General features: G+C 36.4%; 3 protein-coding genes across 3 annotated transcripts in view; 1 reads left to right on the forward strand and 2 right to left on the reverse strand.

The window, feature by feature from the left end:
• Positions 1-1,978: 1,978 nt before the first annotated feature.
• Positions 1,979-9,692, reverse strand: LOC107671754 (UMP-CMP kinase-like). Its single transcript, XM_016464704.1, has 6 exons — positions 9,420-9,692; positions 7,142-7,288; positions 6,614-6,766; positions 5,296-5,372; positions 5,034-5,130; positions 1,979-2,033 (listed from the first exon to the last, which is right to left on the reverse strand). The coding sequence occupies exons 1-6, from the start codon at positions 9,558-9,560 to the stop codon at positions 1,992-1,994; spliced, it is 657 nt and encodes a 218-aa protein (XP_016320190.1). The 5' UTR covers positions 9,561-9,692; the 3' UTR covers positions 1,979-1,991.
• A 2,006-nt stretch (positions 9,693-11,698) lies between these two features.
• Positions 11,699-16,849, forward strand: LOC107671676 (protein FAM78B-like). The gene is made up of 2 exons (XM_016464588.1): positions 11,699-12,743; positions 16,101-16,849. The coding sequence occupies exons 1-2, from the start codon at positions 12,409-12,411 to the stop codon at positions 16,621-16,623; spliced, it is 858 nt and encodes a 285-aa protein (XP_016320074.1). The 5' UTR covers positions 11,699-12,408; the 3' UTR covers positions 16,624-16,849.
• Positions 16,850-19,801: 2,952 nt separating this feature from the next.
• Positions 19,802-25,058, reverse strand: part of slc35a3b (solute carrier family 35 member A3b) — a 26,116-nt gene continuing 20,859 nt past the window's right edge. The window contains exons 5-8 of the mRNA XM_016464575.1: positions 22,968-23,142; positions 22,673-22,791; positions 22,460-22,593; positions 19,802-20,381 (exon numbers count right to left, since the gene is read on the reverse strand). Coding sequence (XP_016320061.1) covers positions 20,291-20,381; positions 22,460-22,593; positions 22,673-22,791; positions 22,968-23,142 — 519 coding nt within the window. The 3' untranslated portion in view covers positions 19,802-20,290. The remainder of the gene's footprint in view (positions 20,382-22,459; positions 22,594-22,672; positions 22,792-22,967; positions 23,143-25,058) is intronic.

Genomic DNA, 25,058 nt, shown 5'->3' on the forward strand with positions numbered 1-25,058 from the left:
GATCTACATAAATGCGTCTATGTTCGCGTGAATCATTCATGATCCAGCCTCATCTACAGAAGAAGTGAGTATAATGTTTTGTAATGAATCTTTGCAAATCGCCTTTCCTAATAAAGTGCTAATTAGCAAGTTTCACGATGAATGCAGCTAAAGTAAACAGTCTCTCTGAGAGCGACTCGGAAGAGAGGGGCGGGGTCAGCAGAGCTCATTAACATTTAAAGGAAAATGCTACAAAAACGGCTTGATCTGAAAAGAGCTGGTTTTGACAGGGTAAAAAGATGTTTACACTACCATTGAGAATTTTTAACCAAACTATGTTACAGACTTTTCATCAAGACCCTAAAGAATCATATCAACTTGTGGAAAATGGGCATCCTATGACCCCTTTAAGAAAGCTTTTAGAATAACTGAGTGTAACTTGACTTGTTCTATGTTATTTGCTAGTTATAAGGCTTTTAATATTCATCTTTGCAATGACCTTCAACCCTGTGATGTTCAACACACTGAAACTGAATGACATACACAACCACTCAAACGTGTGCGGTCAGTAAGATTTTTTCAATGTTGTCTCTTACAATGCATTTATTTGATTAAAAATACAGTAAAAAAATAAACAGTAACATTATGAAATATCATTACAATTTAAAATAACTGATTTCTATTTTAATACATTTTAAAATATAATTTATTCCTGTGATGCAAAGCTGAATTTTCAGCATCATTACTCCAGTCTTCAGTGTCACATGATCCTTCAGAAATCATTCTAATATGCTGATTTGCTGCTCAAGAAACATTTTTTGATTTTTAATATTGAAAACAGTTGTGCTGCTTCATATTTTTATGGAAAACATTAAACAATTTTTTTTTTTTTTTCTTTGACAAACAATTTTTTTGTTGCTAAAAGAGACAAACTGCTGGTTCTTTTTTTACATTTTCAATTTATTTCATTAATAATTTTGGTGATGCATATAATAGTGCCTGCCATATATATGTGAAACTAGCATTTAAATCAAGAAGGCGTATATTCTTCTCCTGTATGCAGATCTTTGAATTGCTGATATAAAAAAGTTACAAAATTAAAACTGAGCATTAGACTGGAGTCAGAAGACATTCGACATCATAACATTTATTTTTTTCCCCAGAGGGTTCTGTCATCCTTAATATTTCATATATTGTTTTGTGTTATTTGCTGGACCGTCACATCAATATGACAAATTCAGTTTATTCACGAACAACCCCAAAGACACTGAGACAATCAAATAAAAGCATGAGCCCCCAATTCCCCACATCTTAAAATCTACTGCCTGAGCAAAGACGGCACGTGTTTGGAACACAGCAGCCACAATATGATAAAAGAGAAACATACAGCTAAAACTCAGCTCTCTATGGGGTGGCCAGCAAACAGTCCTCAGAACCTGCTGTGGATTACTATACAAAACAATGAGAAACGCAACCAAACATAACACAAACAGGTCTGGAAATCTACTCAGATACTCTTACTTCCTGTTGGTCATTTATAATCACTCATTAGTTTAGAGAATGAAACCAATTATAAATGCAGTATTTTCCAACCTACTCTTGGCTTATTTCTATTCTTGGCTTATTTGTTTTATACACTGAATGGTGGATGTTTCGTAACATCTCTCACATGTTTGACACAGAAGACTATCTTGAAGTTAAGAGCAGAAGCGTGCATGTTCTGTTCCTATAGAAGTGCCCTGAACATTATTGCTCAAACTGGCTTGATTCTCTACTGAAACATTGTTCCTCTTCAGTGTAATATTGAGTAAGCGTGGATAGTTTGCTCAACAAGTGTTTTCCTTTCAGACTTACAAACATAGATATGAGCACACTCTCTCTCACGACTAAAAACCCCTATTTTACTGTTGAATGAGTAAAAATGTAGATATCGATACATGAAGGCATAGCACTGCCGACAACAAACAGACACCTTAATTTCCCAGAATTTGTTTTTTTTTTGCTGTGGATGTTTAGCTTTCTTTATCCAGAATGTTCTTCACATCCGCAAACACCTGAAAAAAAAACACAGGTAAAAGGAAGCAATATGAAACTCAAAAAGATGGACAGATGTTTATTATTTACCTCTACTGCACTATGGCACGGTAAAGAGCAGTGTTATTTTCGTATTATTTCTATATTATTATTATTGTATTTAATAATACATCAATATTAGGGCCGGGTTTTGACGTTTCATGATTCGATTTGATTTTGAGTCACAAACTTGCGATTCGATTCTGATTTAATATAGATTATTTTGGATATATATCAGGTAAAGTACATGGCAAATGTTCTCAAGGAAAAAAATCTCAACTAATGTCGTAAAATATACACGAGACGAGAGTAGGGCTGTCACGATTCCTCGATTAAATTTGAGTACTCGAATATTTAAAAAAAAATCCTTGATGGCATTTTGCTCGTGTCGATTAACTGGCAAAATACCAAAAGTGGCGCATTCCACAGACGAGAATCCGTGAGAAGCATTATTCGACCATTTTCTAAGGCTGCACAAAATATTAAAACCATTTAAAAATTGTAAAGCATAGTGCTATTGTGAATTCACAAAGGCTGCGATTCAATTAAATTAATATATGCGCTGCCGGTTTAATATGCGTTTTATAAAAGTTTAAACCCTCGCTCTGAGATTGCATGTTTTGATGTCTACATGTGCTTGTTCAAGAAATTTCAGTGGCTGTAGTATTTCTAAAGAATCATAAATTTGACATTTGAATTAAATATTAAACAAGTATTAGATCGTGCTGTAAAGTGTAAAAACAATCATCAGGCTGTTGGCGCCCTCTGCAGGCATTTGATATAATACATAATGTACATAAGTTATGATTATATTGTTTTATTACATGATGTAAATATTAACTGTTTTGTTCAGTAAAACCATATGATTACTTGCTTTTGATATTTTATGTTTACTTGCTTTTGATATTTTGCTTTTGAGAAAAATAAATCGTGATAACGAGAAAGCAACGCAACTTTCGTTATGTCGAGATCACGAGAAAATATTAAGTCGTGATAACGAGAAAACTACTTTCATTATGTCGAGATCACGAGAAAATTAAGTCGTGATAACGAGAAAGCAACTTTTGTTATGTCGAGATCACAAGATAATTAGGTCATCACGACAAAACAAGAAAAAAAAAATTAGAATCTATGGCCTCTTAGAACTTCCGTAAAAACTTGACTGATTTATTTAAACAAATTAAATATTGAAGAACAGTAAAAAATTATAATGAATATGTTATATGGTGCATATATTTAGCAAAATGCTCCTCTCTAAAGTTCATTTTTCTAGCTGACTAATGAGTTTATGGTCACCGAATGTGTTTTTTTCTGAGGTAAATGTCATGTTAAGTGACATTGTTTACACTCTTTTAACTATTAAAGCGGAGGAGATGATCAGTTCTCACGTACTTCTCTTGAACTGAGGCGCTACAGCGATCTGTCACTCCACATTAAACAGCGCAAAAACTGTATTTATAAGTTTAATATTGTAATAAATTGGACAGAATTTGAAATCTTAGACTTTGTTTCATATCAAATGTAACAAAGCACAAAACTTATTGCAATTGATTGGATGGGAGGCTACAATGTTCCGTTCATTAACTGAAAACAAGCTAGACTAATCGGGACTAATTGGATGTAAGAATAGATATTTTGTAAAAATGAGAATAGATTAAAATCGAGAAATCAACATTTTTTACTTGGCCCTAATCAATATATTGTTAATATGGTATTAAATACTAAAAAAACAACAACAACAAAAACCACAGAAACTAATTCAAATAAGCCTTTATTTTCAGTTTTCATTTCATTATTTTTTATGTCATGTGCTTTTGTGATTTCAGTTTTAGTTTTAATAATTTAGTATAACACTTCTAATTTTCCTTTGGTTTTTTTAAGCTTAAGTGTTTCGTCTAATATTTATATGCACAATAGAATAACAGCATTTTTTGTATAGCAACATATAGAGACTATATATTCTAGTAAAGTATACATCTTCTTAATGAGTATGATTAATAAAATAATATTGGGATTTTCATGAAAATTGTGTCCTTAAAATGAATAGTTGAAAATGAAAATTTGCTGAAAATGTACTCACCCTCAGGCCATCCAAGATGTAGATGAGTTTGTTTCTCCATCATAACAGATTTGGAGAAATGTAGCATTACATCACTTGCTCGCCAGTGGATCCTCTGCAGTGAATGGGTGCCGTCAGAATGAGAGTCCAAACAGCTGATAAAAACATCACAATAATCCACATCACTCCAGTCCATCAATTAATGTCTTGAGAAGCGAAAAGCTGCATGTTTGTAAGAAAATTCATCATTAAGGCATTTTTAACTTAATACAGTTTCTTCTGACTAAAATGGTGGATTTTGATGTGAGAGGGATGGACTTTTTCACTGGAGGAAGCATTATTATGGATTATGGACTTGTATTTTGGCCAGAAGCAACAGATTAAAATTAAAATGTACTAATGATGGATTTGTTTCTTACAAACATGCAATGTTTCACTTAAAAAAAAAACGTTAAGTGATGGACTGGAGTGGTGTGGATTATTGTGATGTTTTTTTCAGCTGTTTGAACTCTCATTCTAACGGCACCCATTCACTGCAGAGGATCCATCGTTGAGCAAGTGATGCAATACTACATTTCAGATCTGTTCCAATGAAGAAACAAACTCATCTACATCTTGGATGGCCAGAGTAAATTTTCAGCAGATTTTTGTTTTCAGGTGAACTATTCCTGTTCCTACTATTTTTTATTAATATGCATAAGTCGTGATAACGAGAAAACAACTTTCGCTATGTCAAGATCACGAGAAAATTAAGTCGTGATAACGAAGCATTTCAAAGCATTTTTGATAGCCTTTCAAAAACTATCAATTAATAAAGCATAATAAAATTAAGTTCTATTTGATTTACCTTTAATACAAAACTTTACAAAAAGCATCAGGCTTAAAAAAAATACATTTAATGAAATAAGCTAACCAGTCGTACCTCATCCATTGATCGGGAGGCATCAATCGTGCACACCTTCCCCTGCTTCTCGTACTGCTCTATAATGGGCCGTGTGGACTGGAGGTACGTCTGGATCCTGAAAATTAAAGTTAAGGCGAATCAAAAGCACAACCAAAGTCACTGTAAACATGACTGTGAGAGTCCATCCTTTTCCGTATAGGTCTGCTAACATACAGTAATCATATTACATGCTTTGTATGCAGCGCAATATATCTGATACAGTTATAATGGGGAGATCTACCTTTTCTCTAGACTTTCTCTGTTATCATCAGTGCGTCCGCTGCTCTTGCCCCGCTCTAAACATCTGTCAATGCACACCTGAAAAACACAACAGCTGAAAATCACATTTTATGTAGACAGTATAAATTGTGAATGTGATCTCTTTGGTGTTTATGATTGATCAATAGTTTTTTTTGTTACACATTTTTTTTTGTACATTATTAATAAAAATCAGTTTAAAATAATTTTCTTATGATGGTAATTTAAAAACTTTTTACTAAATGTTATTTACTAGGTGTTTCGATTCTATATGCATGTGTATGGAACCACTGCACCTATGGAACTTAATTGGAAACTTAGTTTTTTATATTGTTACTTTCGATAAGAAACAAAGTCTCATCTTTCAAATTCTGACCATTTTTTTCCAGGAAATTGAAATAATAAATCTCGCTCACTGTATAGGCACCTCAGTTCAAGCCACAGTGTGGAGCGCGATTGAACGCAATCTCCCCTTTCTCTTTACTACTAGTTATAGCATGAAATAAACATGAATGAACATCTCATGTCTCATGTAATCACTCAACCAGTGTTTCAACTGCAGAAATACAACAATAAAACAGCTTGTAAACAAAATGTCACACAGCATTACATACCTCAGGCCAGTCATTTAGTGTCCACAGCTTGATTGTTTGCTAGAGAAATTAACTCTGGAGAAAAGCATATCACTAAATAAGCCTATATATTAATTATATTTTACTTAACCTATTAGTGATGTCATAATTATTAAGTTATGACAGTCACCGTGCAACTGATTATTTCAACATCAAATAGACTGCCTTATGTGCAATTTATGTGTTTGCATACAATTTGTGTATTTAATTATTATACATAAATATAAATAACAATTGAATTTAATAGTTTGGACTCTGTTGTTCATTGTAATCTTTAATATTAATGTGCAAGTAATAGGGCTCCCTATAGTTTACAGCATTAGCTGAGGTCGATTTTCATCCTTAAGAAATTTATTATAATTGAATTTATTTAAAATCAGAGCAACAATTTGTTCAGTAAACCACTCTTTAATAAAAACAAAAAAAGAATACACCATTTTGTTTATTTTTTCCTCCCTGCTGTACCGAACAGTGACATCAAAACCAAGACACGTACCGAACCATTGTGTTTGTGTACCATTACACCTCTATTATTTACAAATACAAATTTCCAAAAATTATTTTATTTTTCATTCCAAATGATACATCAAACATCAGATGCCACTTTAATCAACTGTAATGGTAGTGCAATAAATCAAAAACACTCTTAAAACATATGCTGCCCCTCACCTCATTGCCGCAGTCAAAGAAAAGAACAAACTTGACATCTGCCTTTCCGTCCATGACAGTGTTCCATCCCTGCAGGTTGTCTTGGTTACGTGGGAAACCATCGATAAGAAAGCGGAACTTCTTTTCATCCGCTTTCATGGTCTCTTCCATTGCCTGATAAATACAGATGTTTTTTTTGTTCCAGTAAAGATAAATATCAGAATACATCCATTTTTAGATAAGATAAATGACTGCTCTGCTCAGAAAAGGCCGGTCAATCAGAATTACAACTTGACTGTAAAGAGGCTTGTCAGTTTTATAATGGTATCGGATTTATGCCTATTATGAGACAAGCCTGTCCATTTATGGCTATTATGAGCCGCTCTTTGAACTCTCCTCCCCTGAATCTGCTCACATTTGTTATCAAGTAAAATTTCTCTATCTGTTTGAAAATGTTGCCTGCTCATGTTCCAGTTTCCTTCTACAGTCACCATGAGTCACGACCTGGAATGCTTTGGCTTGTTAAGCAGGAAGGACGAGTGTAACCACCTTTTTCAGCAAGTTGATGGTGATTTCAACAGGAACTATCTTGCCCTCTTTGATGTAGGTGTCAATGAGCTGACCAAACTCAGAGCCGCTGCGGCTGCGCTCCTCTCTCAGCAGGTCTCCGGCAGACAGGTGAGTGTAGCTGTAGTTCTGAGCGCAGGAGAGAGACAGTTAAACAAAAACATCACATATTACGAACTGCAATGCAGCACGTTATAGTCCCGTAAGATTATAAGCTCCTTATTATGGAATATGACAGTTGTCATTTATATGAATGGAAAGAAAAAAAGAGAGGCGTGTATGGGTTTGGTAATTGAAGAGGCAGCTTTGTAGCAAAGGCCGTCCAGACACTACTTTTGACATATCTAATGGTTTTTAAGATCATGAAACACAAATTCAGTCAAGTGTGGCTGCTAGAGTATGTGTGGCCATCATGAGCACACAAAAGACTCATTTTACAACCTTGTTCAGATGCCATATGGCTAATAAAGAAGGTTTTTTCTAACACTCTTAAGTACGGACTAAACAGCTTTACAAAATGAGAACAGAGATTGGATCAAATTATAAGATATGAGTAGCTGACATGAAATGCTGTGGCAGTTAATGCAAATATACACTTTCCCATATACAGTGGTGTGAAAAAGTGTTGGCCCCCTTCCTGATTTCTTATTTTTTTGCAAGCCTTTTTTTTACTCCCTAATATCAGCATCGGTATCGGCCCCAAAAAACCCATATCGGTCGGGCTCTACTGTACACACATATGTGGGTCAGAGACAAGATGTCGCATTTTGTTGTCTGCATCAAATTATACAGTATTTACAAAAGTGATTTTATATACACAGAAAGCATATTAAATGCAAGTATATACTGCAAGTGTTTCAAATAACTTTTGTCAAAATAAAAATGTCAAAATATGGGTGAAATAATGTTCCATCACCATTCAGTGTAACAGATATAATTATGTAAAAATGAAACAACATACTTATTCTGACCAGTGCTTACTAAAATATATAAAAGAAAAGTGATCATACTAAATTTTATTTGATTTTAAATTAAAACTTCTTGCTGTGAATGAAGGATAGTGGCCTAGATTGGTAAAGAGTTAAAATCATGATTAATTAGTATTTTAATTTGTAAATAATTAGTAACTATTTTTAAATAGTCTTTTAATGTCATCTACATATTCTTGTGATATTTTAGTGGGTGTCGTCTGTAAATCATAGTAAGAACGTATTTAAAGTCATTATTTTTAGCTCAGAAAAAAATACAGTTAAACAGGACACATTCTAAAGCATTACAAAAACTACATTTAAAGCTGTACTGAACAGTAATATTGTGAAATATTATTAAAGTTTACATTTTATTTATTCCTGTGGATTTTCTGCAGCCATTATGTCAGTATTCAATGCCTTCAGTGTCTTTAAATGAATGCTTCAGAAATTACTCAATATTACGGTTTATACTGTATTATCATGTATAGTCATATCAGTTTTACGTTTCACACATATGCCCTTCTACCCAGTGCTGGTGCCTAGACTTGTGCCGGTATTCGGTAATGCGATATATCACGGTAATGACTATGCACGATATTGTTATCGTGGGCACTTCTAAATACCGTGAATAATTATATATTACAAATTATTCCGAATTTTGAATGCATTTTAAGAATACTTTTCCCATCAACTGGTCAAAATGCACAACACCGCTGTATGCTGCGTGAAAGACGCGTGCGCACTCTGATGTAAATAAGCGCGGACGAGAAGCATATGGCGGAACATGCGAGAGACGCGCTGGATGAAAGCGCACTTTCACTCTCTGACAGCAGATGGTGCTAAACTGCAGAAATAATAATAATAATAATAATTCATTTAATTAACATGAAAATTTTATACCGGCATATCCCTACGTGGTGGAGAGCAGGGTGGGACCTGACTGAACACAGGTCCTGTTCATAACCAGAATACATGAATATGAATGCGTTAACACTCCAGGGAACTCAATGTATATTTACATTTTGAGAAAATGATCAAATTCCCATCAAATTTATCATACTAACATGTCAGATGAAACATAGTGTCGCTGTTAAAGGGACCAAATGGCATTTCCTTATGAAACGTCTAGAGGAAACGCGGAAATGAACGGTCCTTGCAACTTAAGCTGCAGCAAATCTGAATCCATTACCACTCTACCAGCCCCATGAAGCCTCGTTGTCTGAAACACAACGCTTAAATGGCTATTCTCCCTCAATATGATAAAAGACTTAATGCTGCATCTCTCTTACCGCCACGATTCTCGCGCATTGTGTCCCTTTCCCCGCGCCAGGCCCGCCCAAAACAAACAGGACCTGCGGCTTCATCATCACACTCCACCCGTGCACAGCGCGTGGAAGCTTCTTCAGCCTGTGCAGCAAAGCCACAATCATAAACCGTACGGATAAGAGAGAGCTGCACTCAATGTTTGACCATCGACCCCTGGGAGTCCGGTACAGAGCTGGTTGAATGACCGGCTGATGCGTGTCAAGGAAGTGCGGCGGGCAGATTCCACTTCCGCCGTACACGTGTCCGACCAATCAGAGAGCAGAGGATTTACGGACGTCACTTAAACGACGCCCTTAGCTCTGAACGCTCTCTAGAACAACATTGTGTGCATCTTATAATATTGGTTATTTCCTATAATGTACAGTTGACTGAATGCTCTGTGACCTTTTGCCTGGTTGTTAAAAAGTGCCTTTTGAGGCACCTGTACTTTATATAATGTAATTTATATTGCCCCTGGCCCTGTATGTTTTTTTTGTACTTTATTTCTTGTTGTTTTGTGATTTTGCTGTTACTAGGGTTGTATATTTTTGTATACTTCTTGATAATCCTAATAAAAAAATAAATAAAATAAAAAAACGCTCTCTAGAAGGCGCACCCCTCCTGCGCCCTTTCGCGCACCAGCATCAGCACCCGTGTTGCCATGTCCGCTTATTAAAAGCGACGTCGTTTTTTTTTTGTTTTTTTTTTAAATATATATATATATATATAAATATAGAGAAAAAATGCCTTTAGTTTTATTATTTAAAATAATAAAACTAAAATAACATTAGAACATAATACAAAATTATAATTTTTCTCTCTACTTCTCTGTGCTCTTCCCTCCTGCTGTTGCTCCAAACCGACTTGATGTTAAAACATTACAATGAAGTGGATAGGTTTGCTCATACAAATGAATATTTGAATTAAGATCCAGCTTTCTAGATATAGACTCTTTAGGTTCCATATATACAAGCTGCTAGGCGCTGTGATGGGTTACCCACTAGCTTATATATATATATATATATATATATATATATAAAGTTGCTTATAATTTGAATACGAGCATTCCCACATTTTGGCATAATGTTTAGAATATATTACCATAATTTAGGTTTGCTGATGCTTGACCTTCATTATAGCACAAAGTATGACTAACCATTCAGTATTTCTGCATTTTCTAAGGAAAAAGGGTCTTTACATGTAATTTTCACAACACAGCTTTTTTGTTCTACTGAACTTATTTTTCGTAAAGACATATCATCAGCTGAACACTTGGTATTTTGTTAAACAACAGCACAATCTATTGAAGACACTGCACTTTTACCCTTCACGGCCTCGTTTTCATTCCTGTAAAATAATAATAATAAATATGGCTACCCTGATATGGACCCTTTTCACAAGACTGAGACGTTTCAACGGTCATCAGAATCGTAATCCTCCAAAGTTTTTTGTATTTTAATTTTGTTTTAAAAATGCATGTACATTTATAACACTATATATTGTATTACCTTTGCATCAAATTACAAAAAAACTAAAACTAGTTAACGCTAACGCGAGGGTGTTTCTAATACAGCGTCTTTTGGAGTTATGGTAAATTTGACATCGTTCTTTCTACTGACTGATTCCTTTTTGGGGTTTTTTAAGTCATGAAAACACTATAGTGGAGTTTTTCTTTTGCTGTTTGAGCAAATGGGAATGCAAAAAATATATCTGTAGTAGTCTCCCATTCACTGCTACAGAAGTTTACCCAACTATGACGACTTCTGCTGCTGAGAAACCCGGAAATGTGAAAAAGCTCAACTTCTAACCAGTTAAACATAATTTAACCTGTTCAACTTTGAAAATGTTTATTATTACGTATTTTGAAGGAACAGTTTTCTCAGTATTATGTTAAGGTACATATAATCCTAATACTAAATAGTGTATCCATACGCACGACAGAGATCATTTTTCACTTATTTAGATTTTATTTATTCGTTTACAAAATAATAAGTTGCAATTTAGCATTGCTTGATCTAGCTTTTATGTAAACACGACCAGGTTGCTTTTTTTTTTTCTCGCGCGATCTGGCAACACTGATCAGCACCTCACTGCAACTGAACAGCGACCATATAAGCACATGTCTGCGTTAAGATGCTCTGCTGTTTTTCATTGGAGGGATATATTTAAAAATCACTGCGCTATATAATGGTGCAGGGGGATTGCATGCGCGGTGTTTTTATTATTATTACTATCACCATCTTTGTGTTCTCCATAGATTTGCACAGGGTGTCTTCGCTATGGATGTAAGGGATGGAAACGCACAAAGGAAAAACACACAATTAGTCCAGTGATGCCCATGACAGGAATTTCGTTTTTAAACGTAGCACAACCGACCCAAGGTTGCACTGTAAATCAGATGCACTGAATCCTTCCTCGGTTGGCTCCGTCTGTGTGTCGCTTCCCCCTTTTCAAAAGGAGCCGCATCAACAAAATGTTGGGTAGGTCGTTCACCTGGAGGAAATATAACCAGCATACACTCTCTATGCAGCACCGGCTCCCTCTTCAGCACTGACATGCCCGAGTCCAGCAGAAAAACCAGGATCAAAGGGCTCAGAGCTACAGCCGGACGCGTGAATTGGAAGGAGGACGGGAAACAGGTGCACACCGGGTGTCCGATTCGGTGGAGGCCGGATCACATCTGCTCGGGACGAGCATCAAGGGCAGTGCGGCACTCCAGCACTTCAGGAACAGGCGACACGGATCATCCACACACCCTTATTTCCACAACACCGCTGTGTTCCCGTTACACTTCTTCGCCTGTCTAAAAAAGACGTGCTAGAACAACACACGGGCGCTCTGAAATGCAACAAAACATGTTTGTCTAGCAGACATGCTTTTAATTGCTTTCACCCAGAGGATTTATCGAGAATATATTGAGTTGGAAATGAAGAGGAGGATCTGTCAGCGTTTCAAGGGATGTAAAAAGTGCCAATGAATATATTGCTTAAATATATCCTCTTTTTTCTGTCATTGGCCACATTGACACCCCTAATAAGCAGGACCATGGGTTGCATTCAGAGCATCGCCTGCAAGCCCCGCATCCGACGGGAGAACATAGTGGTCTATGAGGTCTCAGCCTCCATTGACCAATGCCCGACCATCATTGAGGAGAATTCGCCCATTGTCCTGCGATACAAGACCCCGTACTTCAGAGCATCGGCCGGGATCGTGATGCCCCCGGTTCCCAGAAACGAAAGATGGACTGTGGGCTGGATTCAGGCGTGCACCCAAATGGAGTTCTTCAATACATATGGTGATATTGGCATGTGAGTAATCAATAAACCAAACAAACAATGACAAGCTCAAGTTTCATTTTGTCTAACATGATATAGATAGTAAACTGAAACAAAATGTTGGAGGTTTTCATTTTTATTGGTCGTTCTGTTGGGTTTGTGGTCATCTGTTGTCGACAAATAAGTGAGTATCGGGTTGTGCGGTTTGACATCTCTATATCTTTGTAGAATCTGTTCTTTATTGCAGGGTTGTGTGCCATTCAGAATTTAACTTAGAATGCTTTCAAAACTCCAGTTGAATTCCTGCATTTAATTGCAGCCAAGCAGGATGCAGAACTGCAATTCAAATGTGAATGTAAAGAAGTAGACTGAAGTGTAATTCAAAGAAATTCATACAATCAAACTGTATTTTTATATTGAAAAATAAACTTTAAATGTTGCACTGTAACAAATTGCTGTAAAAATTACAGCAGTCAGCTGTCTTTCTAATAATACAGCAAATTGCTGTAAACAGCGAGGCCTTCTGGGATCACGTGATCTACAGAGGCATTGTGGGATCTTCAACGGTCGAGAACGAGTGGCAACTGTGGTAAGTGACTTATTATTTCAGTTTTTTTATTTTTCATGTTTGGCAACTGTAGTAGTGTATCTACATTCGCTGTTTATATTGGTAACCCCGGATTCACGCATCCTCCATCCGCGGGGCGTGAAGAAGACTTGCGCGGGGTTTCAGCAGCGCGGTCGCGGTAGAATTTCACACAGTCCCCGGCACTGGGCAGTTAAGAATTACATGCTTCAATGACAACAGTGATTCATGGTAACTTTGTGATGATCAGCACACTTTGTTGTGAATATTTTATGGTGTAAATCAAATTTGCACAGGAGGTCATCTGTTAACACAGTGCCCAAATGAAAACGGCGCTAAATAGTAAATTCTGAATGGTGCTGTTAAAGCGGTTAACGTAACCAGCGAAAGGTGTATTTGAGGACCTTTTCTAACTTGCTAATTGTTTGTTTGTAAGGCCTCTTGTTAACTTTGGTTTAAAAACTGAGTTAATCCAGCCAAGCTTTGTCTGGCCTTGCCACTCTGTTCGTAGCACATTACATATTCAATCTGGAGTACCAGGAGGAGACAGCCAGTACCTTGAGTTCATTCAAAGGTTGTGGTTAAATTCTAACCATTTCAGTACCTGCATTTTACATATATCAGATGCCATTAACACAATGTTTCTCAAAAAATTTTAGGGTGAATAATTTCCCTATTTAACACTGGCAAGCTAATGAGTTAAAACAGGTTTTTTAATTAGCGGGACATGAAATTTTTTTTGGGAAGTGGTGGGTCGTTGCTCTAACATGATCCAATTTCAAAAACATGATTACATACCTCAAAAGCTAAAACTAATGTGAATTAAATATTGTCTGTTTCCTGACCCTTTAGGCGCTTTGTAGGTATTAATCCAGAGAGAGGAACAAAGTGAAAGGAAAAGTGCCATTGAAACAGGTTGAAGTGAACCAACATGTTGCCACTCTTTTTTGCAAAGTAAAGGATTTTCAGTTTCTGAAATGTAAGAAGTACTCATACACATACACCAAGATCTCTTTTTCCTTTTATTATATCCTTTTATTACTCTCTATCTGTATCTAACTATCTTTCATCCCTCTATTTGACTGTATCATTATGTTTTGTAATATATTATCCTCTTTGTTCTTTCCAATATTTCTAGTCAGTCTTTGCATCTTGGGATGGAACAGTATATGGAGCTGAACCGTTCTCCTTTTTTTGATCCGAACTTTTGTTGGACTCACTTGTTGTTTGGCCATGTTGGACTGTCCACGAAGTGGTGAAAATTCATCAACCGTTTTATTATGATCATGTTATTTAACTCAAATTCAAAATAATTCTAAACACAATGTTTTATGACATTTCTTTCATGCAAATTGACAGCTATATATTGAATAAATTTTGACCTGTTTTTCAAAATTAATAAGTGTCAAATTATTATTTGTTTTGTGAAATAATAAATTGAATTAAGTTATGCATTATACAACACTTTATGCAGTTAAATATTGTTTAAAACATGATGCAGTTAATGAATAGTTTAAATTTAAAATTCAGCTGTCATTAATATTCAGCAATCAGGAAAATATATACTGCATATTACATCCATTCTCTAAATATAGCATATACACATTAAAGTAGTTCACTGTAAAAAAAAAAAAAATACAGCAATTTAAAAATACAGTTATTTACTGTAATCAGGAACCACAGAAAAATGCTGTGAATTACAGCAACGCTGCTGTAAAAATTACAGTAACTGTCTGGTAACCTTTCTGCCAGTATTTTACTGTAAAATTTACAGGTAATGTTTTTACTGTGTGGCTTAATAAAGCCTTGTTTTAAAGTTTTGAAAAAGTTTAAAAACCCTTGAACTTTTAAGGTTTATAGGTCTTATGGGCAGAGAATCCATTACCCAGAATGCACTATGTTGAATTTCTTTTAATAAATTGCGCTTTCTGTCATTCCACTTCTACATCTGGTGAGTTGTGCAAAGTTCATATTAAACTTACACTCATGAATTGAAAGAATTTTTGCCCAATCCTTATCTATTGATCATGGTTTTTCCAAGTAGGATGTAATCGGTCGCCGTGATTTTGCTGAAGTAAGACATGTTTCTGGATCAACATCTTTTGTTGATCCTGGATCAACATTACTGTCCAAAAATATAGACTAAACCCAATCCCTACCCGTAAACCTAACCCTACCCATAATTTATTCCTAAAATCAGTGTGAAATGATAGCTGATTAACAAGGGTGTAGAAGCACCTAACCCTGATTGTAAGCCTAAAACAGACATTTCCTGAAAAGTTATCCCTCAATTCTGATTGGTTGATAGGAATGTTGTTCCAGGATCAACAAGGATGTTGATCCAGGAACATGTTGTACTTGGTGAAATCACGGTCACCCACATCCTGGATCTTTTTGGTCTTTGAACAACATTTCAAACGTAGTACTAATGCTGTTCCTAACATGCCCCTTAAAATTGAGGGAAATTCTGTGGTTCAATTTTTAAACTTAACCCAGGATCAACAAGGAGACCATCTGAGTAGGAGAGAAGCTGACAGAGACAGCAAAAGAAGAGCTAATGAAAATGAGTCGGAAGTCTTGAGAAAAAAAAAAAAAACACATTCATGAATATTTCATTCACAGCCCTGTGTCTTTTAATCACTGTTTTTCCATATTTGTATGAGGCACTTTGTACTGAGCAGGTCCTCTCACCCACCTTCACCATCTCTATTCACTTACCTTGTTTGCCCGCTTGATGTATTAAGGCACTGCCGCTCTTTGCCTCTTTTGTCCTTCCTGACCGCTCGCCTTCTTTGCTTCGGCAGGTCCAGCTGGGAATTACCTGAGCTTCGAGAAGGACGGGTGAAGGCCATAAGCGATTCTGACGGCGTCAGTTATCCCTGGTACGGTAACACCACCGAAACAGTGACCCTCTCAGGCCCCACGTCCAAGCCTTCCCGGCTAACGGTGAGCATGAACGACAACTTCTACCCCAGCGTGACTTGGGCGGTGCCCATCAGCAACAGCAACATGCCCATGCTCACGCACATCACCCGAGACCAGAGCTTCATCACCTGGCTGGTGGCGCTAAACGCAAACACCAAAGAGCGTATTGTTCTTCAGACGGTACGCTGGCGTATGCGCGTAGACATTGAGGTGGATCCTTCCATGCCACTTTGTTCTCGTGCCAAACTGATGGGGCGACCGCACCAGGAACAGCCGCACATTCTCAGCAACAATGAGCCCATCCCGCCCAACGCGCTGGGCAGGCCCAATGCCAATGATGCCCAGGTGCTGATGTGGAGGCCCAGGAGAGGACAACCTTTGGTAGTGATACCGCCCAAATAGGGTTGTCTTAACAGTGCCTATGGGACATTGAAGACTGCATGCACTGTTTGGACACTGGATTTTGGGATTGCCCTGTGGATTCCCAGTTTTGTTGGGTTTCTCAGTCAACTAGACTTTTGAGAATGGAATTCTCTGCTTTTTACTACCTTTAAACTTAAAAGTACTTGGTTAGCAAATGACTAGGAGTAACGCGTACTAAATGTGCCGGTTGGAATAAGCCCCTAAATTAAAGTAATTGTTCACTGAAAAAAAATGAAAATTTAATAACCTTCATGTTGTTACAAACTCGTAAGGTTTTCTTTCTTCTGCAGAACACAAAAGAAGACATTTTTGTCCATACAATGAAAGCCAATGGGGTCCAAAAATTTAAGTCTTAGAATATGACATAAATGTAGCATAACATTAATCAGTACAACTCGAATGGTATATTTAAAGTTCTCTGAAGCAAGATGATCAGCTTGAATTCAGCCTTTGATCAGCCTTTATTCACTCTCAAATAGAATCATTGATCAATACATTCATACACAGACTACATCAAATATATCGAATGTCAACAAAAATCAAACTTCACTGGTTCTCGCAAGTCATGTCATAATATGGACAAAAATAGCTCAATGCATTCTTCAATATATCTTCATGTTTGTTCCATAGAAGAAAGAAAGTCAAACAGGTTTGGAATGACATTAGACTGAGTAAATGATTACATATTTTTCTTTTTTTTTTAGTGAACTATCCCTTTAAGAAAACAATTAGTGATAATATCTTTACAATTATAAGTTGTTGTTTTTTTGCAACAAGGCCCTAAACTTTCAGGATGTGTGTTATATAATGCAAGAAAAAGATTGAATGTTTGGTCCCATACAACACAAAGTGAATCCAGTGGCATCAAAAGAAACAAGAGGTCACCACAGGTCCCACAGGAAATCTTTTGCTTTAGGACAACCAGCAAAACTCTTTAAAACTTATATCAGTCGACTGAGACTTGTGACTTCATTTCAAATGCTAACAGACATCTTTTACATGCTGTAAGACGAAAAAGACTGCAGAGTGCATGAAAGACATCTGCCAGTTGAGGTGGTGTGTATATGGTAAAATAGATGGATGCAGTGGGGCCATTCATCCAGTCAGATACATCCTGGCAATGGCGAGTCGATAGGAGTTTGTTTGTGCTCGCACATGAGTCCGTTTGAGTTTACGCAGTGGGTGCTGCACCATAGGCATTCACCAGATTAGTCACATGCCATACACACTCCATCTGTGCCATTCCACGTCCCCATCTCCCTCTCTCTATTCTCAAGCTGTCTCACTCCGTCCTCTCTCACTGACACTCCTTAGGTAATTATGACACAGAGGAAATTGAGTTTCCATTACAAATGTCAGGTTTACCTTTCAAGGGATACAAAGTAAACCTGAAAATGAAAATTCTTTCCTTATTTACCCATCTTTGTGTCGTTCCAAATCTGCATGACTTTTTTCTTGTGTGGGACACAGAAGATATTTTGAAAAATGCTTCTACTGTTTTTGTCCATGCAGTGAATGTTAACAGGGTTTAAAACAACATTGCACCTCAGTGACTTTCTTTTTATGTACCAAAAAAAAAAAATTCTTCAAAATATCTTCTTTTGTGTTTTACAGAAAAACGGAAGTCATACAGGTTTGGAATAACATGAAGGTGAGTAAATGATGACAGAATTTTCATTTTTGGCTGAACTATCTCTTCTAAGTCAGTGGCGCTTAATGTAGCACTTAGCCAATATTACAAACAAAATTGTCAAATAGGTTGCTTTTGATTACACAGTTACTGACTTTATATGAAAACTGGCCAAAACTTTTGTCTATGTAAAATTAAATCCCTTACTGCTACAGTTTTTGGTCTTTCAAAATAATGCTTTTGCTAATAAAGTGTCACAAAAATTACATACAGGGCTTTTTTAAATACAAAAAAAAATGGAAGAATAACAAAAATAAATAAATACTATAATAAAATTAATTGCAGTCTTGGCATGCAAAGCAAATTAATATCTAAATAAAGATTTTTATAAAGCTAACAGATGATAGTACGTTTTTTACAAAGTAAGCTCTAGGAAATCTAATGTAAAAAAAAATGAATTAAAATTAATTTTAAACCGTGGGTTCTGTCATCTTTCTCTGGAGTAAACTGTTCTGTGGAGGGACCAACAAACCAACATGAATACAGTATTAAGTGTGTGGCTGATGCTTTCATAAGAAACTGCTAAATTTACTAATACATAGTTTTATTCATTATTTGCATGCTTTTAATTTAGTGAATTGTATTGTTTGATTATGCACTGAATTGGACTGGTTGGAAATGAAGAGGTGATATCCAGTCTGGACATATAACAGAAAATAATAATGACTAACTCTTAAATCTAACAGAGCATTTATTCATGCCTGATGCTTCGCCTAAAATCACTTTCAAAGGAAAGTTTCGTTGGAAGTTGAGATGCATGCAGTACGTCTAAGCTTGGAGCACTGATCTAGACGAAGGTAGAATATACATCATATGGGGTTCCTTCTCTGTAATATGATAAATACCTAATTTCATCTCCCTCTATCATTTCTCAGTTACATCTTCTGTATCTCTGTCAAAGCCATACTCCTCCTCAAGATGATCATCTAAATAAAGATACATTAAAACATATGAACTCAGTATCTGAAAATGCATGAACACCAGCAGAAAATAAGTGCTTTCACTTCAAGATTTCAACATTTCATAGCACAGGATGTGCAGAAATGAGGAATAAAAATGTTGCTTAAAAATAACCACTTTCATATCCACATGCTTTCCTATTGCAAAACGAGTCTATGCAATGGAAGAGACTGAGTTTACTGTTGAAAAGTTTCATAGCATTGCATTACGGGCGAGAAAGTCCCAGTTAGGGGGAAACTGATTTTTCATCTCCCTTCTTGCATGCAAGTCGTTTTTGCATAAAACAAACTGTGATGCAACATACAGATTTCCACTGAAACCCCCAGCTAAGAGCAACAAGGTCTGACAGTTCACTCAAGTTCATTCAAGGACTAATAAAAGTGCACTGAGCATCTTGCAGGAGTCTGATCTCTTTAGCACCAGCTCAACATTTTTCCCACAATTATTCCACCAATCAAAATGCAGTCATTACTCCTAATGGTCAAACGTTTGAGATTCAACTTGTTTTTATTACCAGCCTTTGACCGGAAGACATTTTAGAAACACTTGTTATTGGCTTTGAGAAAATGATGCTTCTCAAAGCATACATAGAAGTAAAACAATCCCTTTTGTTAATACGCCATTGTATGGCACAGAAAATAAATATGAAAACTGTAGCAAATGGAATTTATAAGGCTCTGTCACAGAGATCCCTTTATGATATGTAAACACTTTTCAAATGAATTCCTTAAAGTCCTGTTGCTAAAAGCAACAAACAGTCCTAAAATCTAAAAGGTCTGAAGCACTTTGGGTTTCATAACTCTACATTTTTAATGTTAGTGTGCAGATAATCATGAAATGATAAAGAAGACAATTCAAGTTTTGGATGGTTGAGCGTTTGTTTCTGTGCTACTTTCTAATAGCATCCTTACAATATCACTGGTTCACTTGTCCTGAAGTACAGCATCTTAGCAGACACTGATGATTTGGGTTGTTTATCATCTTGTGTCCAGTCTTCTATACTTTAGCAGGGCTGACTGCAGGTGTGCTCTCATACCCGTAGAGAAACGTAGCAGCGATAACCAGCATGGCACCCAGGAAAAACACACTACAAAAGAAAAAAACAGCTTCATTTTCCTCAAGTTCCATAAGTGAGTCATTCCCGAGAAACGGTGCCATTTATGCCAGAAAAGTTCAGGACTTTTTAAATAATTTCATTTGAAAAGGTTATTGCCAAACTGTCAAGAAATCGTATTTTCACATCTCAGGCTGAAATTAGCAAGACGTTGCTGTCACAAACGTTAGGTGAACGTTAGGAGACGTTCCCAACAATATTCAGATTACTTCAACCCTGTCACAGTAAGTTTCGAATTTATAACCTAAAACTTGAATAGATTACTGAATACTAACAAATATATTCTTGAATAAATAAATATGAATTTACATATATGGAAATACTGATAAAGGCTGAGGGAGGGAACACAATGACAATTCACTGACAAATGAATTTTGTCATTTGTGGCCATTCACACAGAACGTGTTTTTGTCTTTAAAAACAAAAGTCGCATAAATGACCAGCAGAGTTTCTGCATTCCTTTGCATGGCTTTTCCATTGTTTTTCTATATAAACCTACGCAAGACGGATGTTTGACCGATGCGCTCACGTCTCGCTCACGTCTCCGACGCTGCAAACCATGTTCTGTGTGTCCACCAATGTTTGTTTTTTTTCCTGTGGCTAGCATAGTTTTATCAAATAGTTTCAATAGGAGCATTGCATTTTTAAGGAAGGCAGCAGCGTGATGCGGTGGCGAGGGCCTATTTCACACTGCACGCTGGGAATTTTTTTTCTTCTCGTTCTTTTCTTGTACGTTGAAAAATGTTCAAACTATGGGGAAACTTTGAGATTCCACCGTCACACAGCTAATGTTTTTAAAGGCAAAAACAGGTTTTGTGTGAATGTGCCCAAAGCGTTAAACATCTTTTAACATTTTTGACTTGCATTTGCATGTTTAAATATAAACAATGGAAAAGTAGCATATCGGGGTGCAAAAACGCTTTCGGTTTGAACAGCCCCTCAGGGTGTTTGAAAAGGAAGGTCAAAACCTTAAACTGAGTGCCTCGTTTTTATAATGCTTTATATATATATATGTGTTACATGCAAGATGCAAAATACGCAAGATGCAAACGCAACATGTTTACATATAAAAATAAAATGGAAAAAACAGCGCAGTGGAATATTAAAATATGTGTGAACGTGCTAAAAATACAAGATGCAGAGTAGTGGAATGATAGTAGTACAACAAAAAAAACTTGGAAGGCTTTATTTAGTGCTGTGCAAATGTAACAGTGTAAAGTGTGAAATTCACTTTTCTACTGTTAATACTTTCCCTTAAAAACCCTTCATCTTGTCAGTGTGTTTCTCTGAGACAGCTGTGTCACCCACAGATCCAGTTTCGACGAGAAGCGCAAATATTGTTTGTGTAATGAAAAGAAACTTCCTACCACTGCAAGCCATACAATACAATACAATAAATTAAAGTGTATCTGCTCTGCTGTAGCTAAAAATGGAATATTATGAATATATCAAACCAGCATAATGAATGAACACGAATGCTTAATTTGTTTTTCTGCAGATCCATGCCATGTCTTTGACACACCTGGTATAAATGGACTGTTTGATGGCTTGTTCAAAGGAAATGATAATGTGTTCTGGCTTAATTTAAATGAAAAATGACACAAATGTAAATTGACAATTTTTGTACTCTAGTTAGGAGACACATTTAACAAACAAAGATGTTGTAAGACAGTACAAAATAAACACTTGTGTGTGGATCTACACAAACATACTCTGCATCTCTTTAGATAAAATCATTTGCTTAATGAATAAATGTGAATTTACTTGCCTCAGAGGACAAAGAGGCAATAAAAAGACTGCTCCGTTTGTTGGCCCATCCCGACCAGTTCAACACAGTAATGCTGACACAACCATTTATGTGAGTTTAGAGTGGGATGACCTTTAGCCACATACTCGCTAAAGTCAAATATGCTTGTACTGTGCATACGATTTGATAATTCACATGAATATTCAGTATCTTGTGAATTTTACTAGTAGTAAGGGACACACATGGCACAGTTTCCAGAGAAAGACCCAAATACAATGTATGAGTTTTGTAGCAACTGCCTTACCTTGTAGGGTCAAAATCTTCCAACAAGAAATAAGAAATGAGGGTGGATAGAATGATTGAGATGGATGTTGCAAAGCCCTTCAGGATGTTATCTGCATATGTGATGACAGCTGCAATGACTAACCCACCCAAAGCCTGCAGGAAGTATGTGGAGCATGTTTTACACAAATAACAAACAACGAGATATGCAGGTCTGTACATATGTATAATGTACCTGAAGAGCCACCACAGTACACGTCAGACCGTTGTAGCCTTGAAAGAGTCCATTCTCTCGCACTCTTTCTCCATCATACACAAACACTCCCCCAAGTCCAAAAATCAATCCAAATAAACCTGAGAAGAGAGATGGAACAAGTGTGGCTCAAAAGCAAACACATTTCCTGAAACCTGAAGCAGAAACTTGTAAACAACAGCTACCAAAACTAAATGCATTTTTGTTTCTTTAAGGACAAAAATAGTTTGCTCGGCAGTTTCTAGGTACATATTTTTTTTTAAAGAAATCTGCTGACCTAGCTGAATATTACGGACCCAGACACTCTGCTTGCTCTCTTTGAGGATCTTTTCAAAATACACGCCAGCAAATCCGCTGGAGAAGCAGGCCACAAGCACAGCCAGCAGACCCATCAACTGAGAGCTGGCAGTCAGGTCCTCCTGCTTAGTGATTGATGTAACTTCAGTTGGCCACTGTAGGTTCAGGTCAAACAGAAACAAAGGAGGAGTCATATTTTTACTGCATACAGGAGTTTTCAAACACCCCAAGGGAGTGCTGAATTGTCAATAGAAAAATATGTGTTAAAAAATATGCAAAAATAAATAATAAATAACAGAAAAAGATTAAAATACACTTTTAAATAAATAATTTAATTAATTTAAAAAAATTATGCAATTATGGTAGGTATACCACTGTTCTACTAACATGTTTGACAAAATATCCAAGGAATTTCAACAAAAACCTTTATTTTGTGGAAAGCACAGTGATCAAAATACCAGTAACCACTGTAGCATGAAAGAAGATTACAACTAAAATTTTGGAGGGTTACAGCTGTCAGAAATTAGTAGGAATTGTAGAGGCCCCTGCTTTTAGCGACTTCAGCACATCTGCGGCCGCAGGACATCACTGGTTTCTCACACTGCGCTTGTGTGATCTTAGTCCACTCTTCTTCCACTCTCTTCCATAGTTTGGTCACTGTAGTGGGTTTCTTAGCAATGACTTTGTTTCCAAGGATTTTCCAGAGATTTTCAAACGGGTTAAAATCACGACTCTGGACGGGCCATTTCGTTATTCCAAATAAATTAAACTTGCTCTCACCACTAAAGTGAACTGTGGACCAGTTCTCCTCTCTCCATACAACATTCTCCTCAGCAAAGGTAAGTCTAGCCTTTTGATCCTTTCTGCTGATGAGAGGCTTTCTCACTGCAGAGTGCGCTTTCAGTCCGACTTCTTTTAAACATGCAGAGACAGATCCTTACCCTGATCAGCACTGAACTAGCAAGCAATTCCAGCTGCAGTGTTGAACCGATTCCCCATTGAGAGTATGCAATATCATGTCTTCTCCTGCATTTGTGTTACGTGGACGGCCAGCCTTTTCAGGGGACTTGAATTAATTAGTGTCATTGTAAACCTGCAATTTTCGAAAAATCAGATTTGGAATGACCAGCTTCTCTTGCAGTGGCTGAAACAATCTTGTCATCTGGACAACCTGCTGTCAGAGGGTTTCAGTCACCTTAGAGCAGCCCGCCATCTTGCAATCTCAGTGAAAATTAGAGGAATGCTGCCAGTTAAATAGGTGTAACACCGTTCGTAGATCGGGAAGGAGGAGGCGGGAACCAGCGAACATTAAAACATAAAACTTTAATAATCAAATGAACGAACACAAAACGAAAGTATAAGCGGCAGCCCCTCATGGACGACTGCCGCATAAAACATAATAAAACAACAACATAAATAGTCCAGGCCTGGTCCTCTCTCCTCCTTCACTGTCGTTACTCCTCCTTTTATCCTTCCGGACCTCCTCCGTGGGACTCGAGACCGGTGAGTGGTGCAGGTGACGCTCATTATCATTTGAGAAGCAGGCCACAAGCACAGCCAGCAGACCCATCAACTGAGAGCTGGCAGTCAGGTCCTCCTGCTTAGTGATTGATGTAACTTCAGTTGGCCACTGTAGGTTCAGGTCAAACAGAAACAAAGGAGGAGTCATATTTTTACTGCATACAGGAGTTTTCAAACACCCCAAGGGAGTGCTGAATTGTCAATAGAAAAATATGTGTTAAAAAATATGCAAAAATAAATAATAAATAACAGAAAAAGATTAAAATACACTTTTAAATAAATAATTTAATTAATTTAAAAAAATTATGCAATTATGGGATTAACATATTTTAAAAATAGAATGAAATTAACACAAAACAGATTTAAGATAAATATTATAATTTAAGTAAATAGAAAAATTAAGTAAATAAAAAAATTTAAAATAATTAGAATAAAATAAATTAGAATTAAGTAAATAGTACAAAAATATTTTTTGTTTTTTTCGTAATTTTTTTTAAAGATTTGTACAAATAGTTTAAAATAAAAGAAATAAAATGTATGTTTATAAATT

This window comes from Sinocyclocheilus anshuiensis, unplaced genomic scaffold (genome assembly GCF_001515605.1).
Source record: "Sinocyclocheilus anshuiensis isolate Anshui unplaced genomic scaffold, SAMN03320099.WGS_v1.1 scaffold524, whole genome shotgun sequence".
Taxonomy (NCBI): domain Eukaryota; kingdom Metazoa; phylum Chordata; class Actinopteri; order Cypriniformes; family Cyprinidae; genus Sinocyclocheilus; species Sinocyclocheilus anshuiensis.

Coding starts and splice junctions, on each gene's coding strand:
- LOC107671754 (XM_016464704.1), bottom strand. CDS start 9,560: ATGATTGTGGCTTTGCTGCACAGGCTGAAGAAGCTTCCACGCGCTGTG. Junction 7,289..9,419: donor AATGCGCGAGAATCGTGGCG/GTAAGAGAGATG, acceptor TCCTGCGCTCAG/AACTACAGCTACACTCACCT. Junction 2,034..5,033: donor CCTCCCGATCAATGGATGAG/GTACGACTGGTT, acceptor TTTTTTTTTCAG/GTGTTTGCGGATGTGAAGAA.
- LOC107671676 (XM_016464588.1), top strand. CDS start 12,409: ATGAATATATTGCTTAAATATATCCTCTTTTTTCTGTCATTGGCCACA. Junction 12,744..16,100: donor ACATATGGTGATATTGGCAT/GTGAGTAATCAA, acceptor TTGCTTCGGCAG/GTCCAGCTGGGAATTACCTG.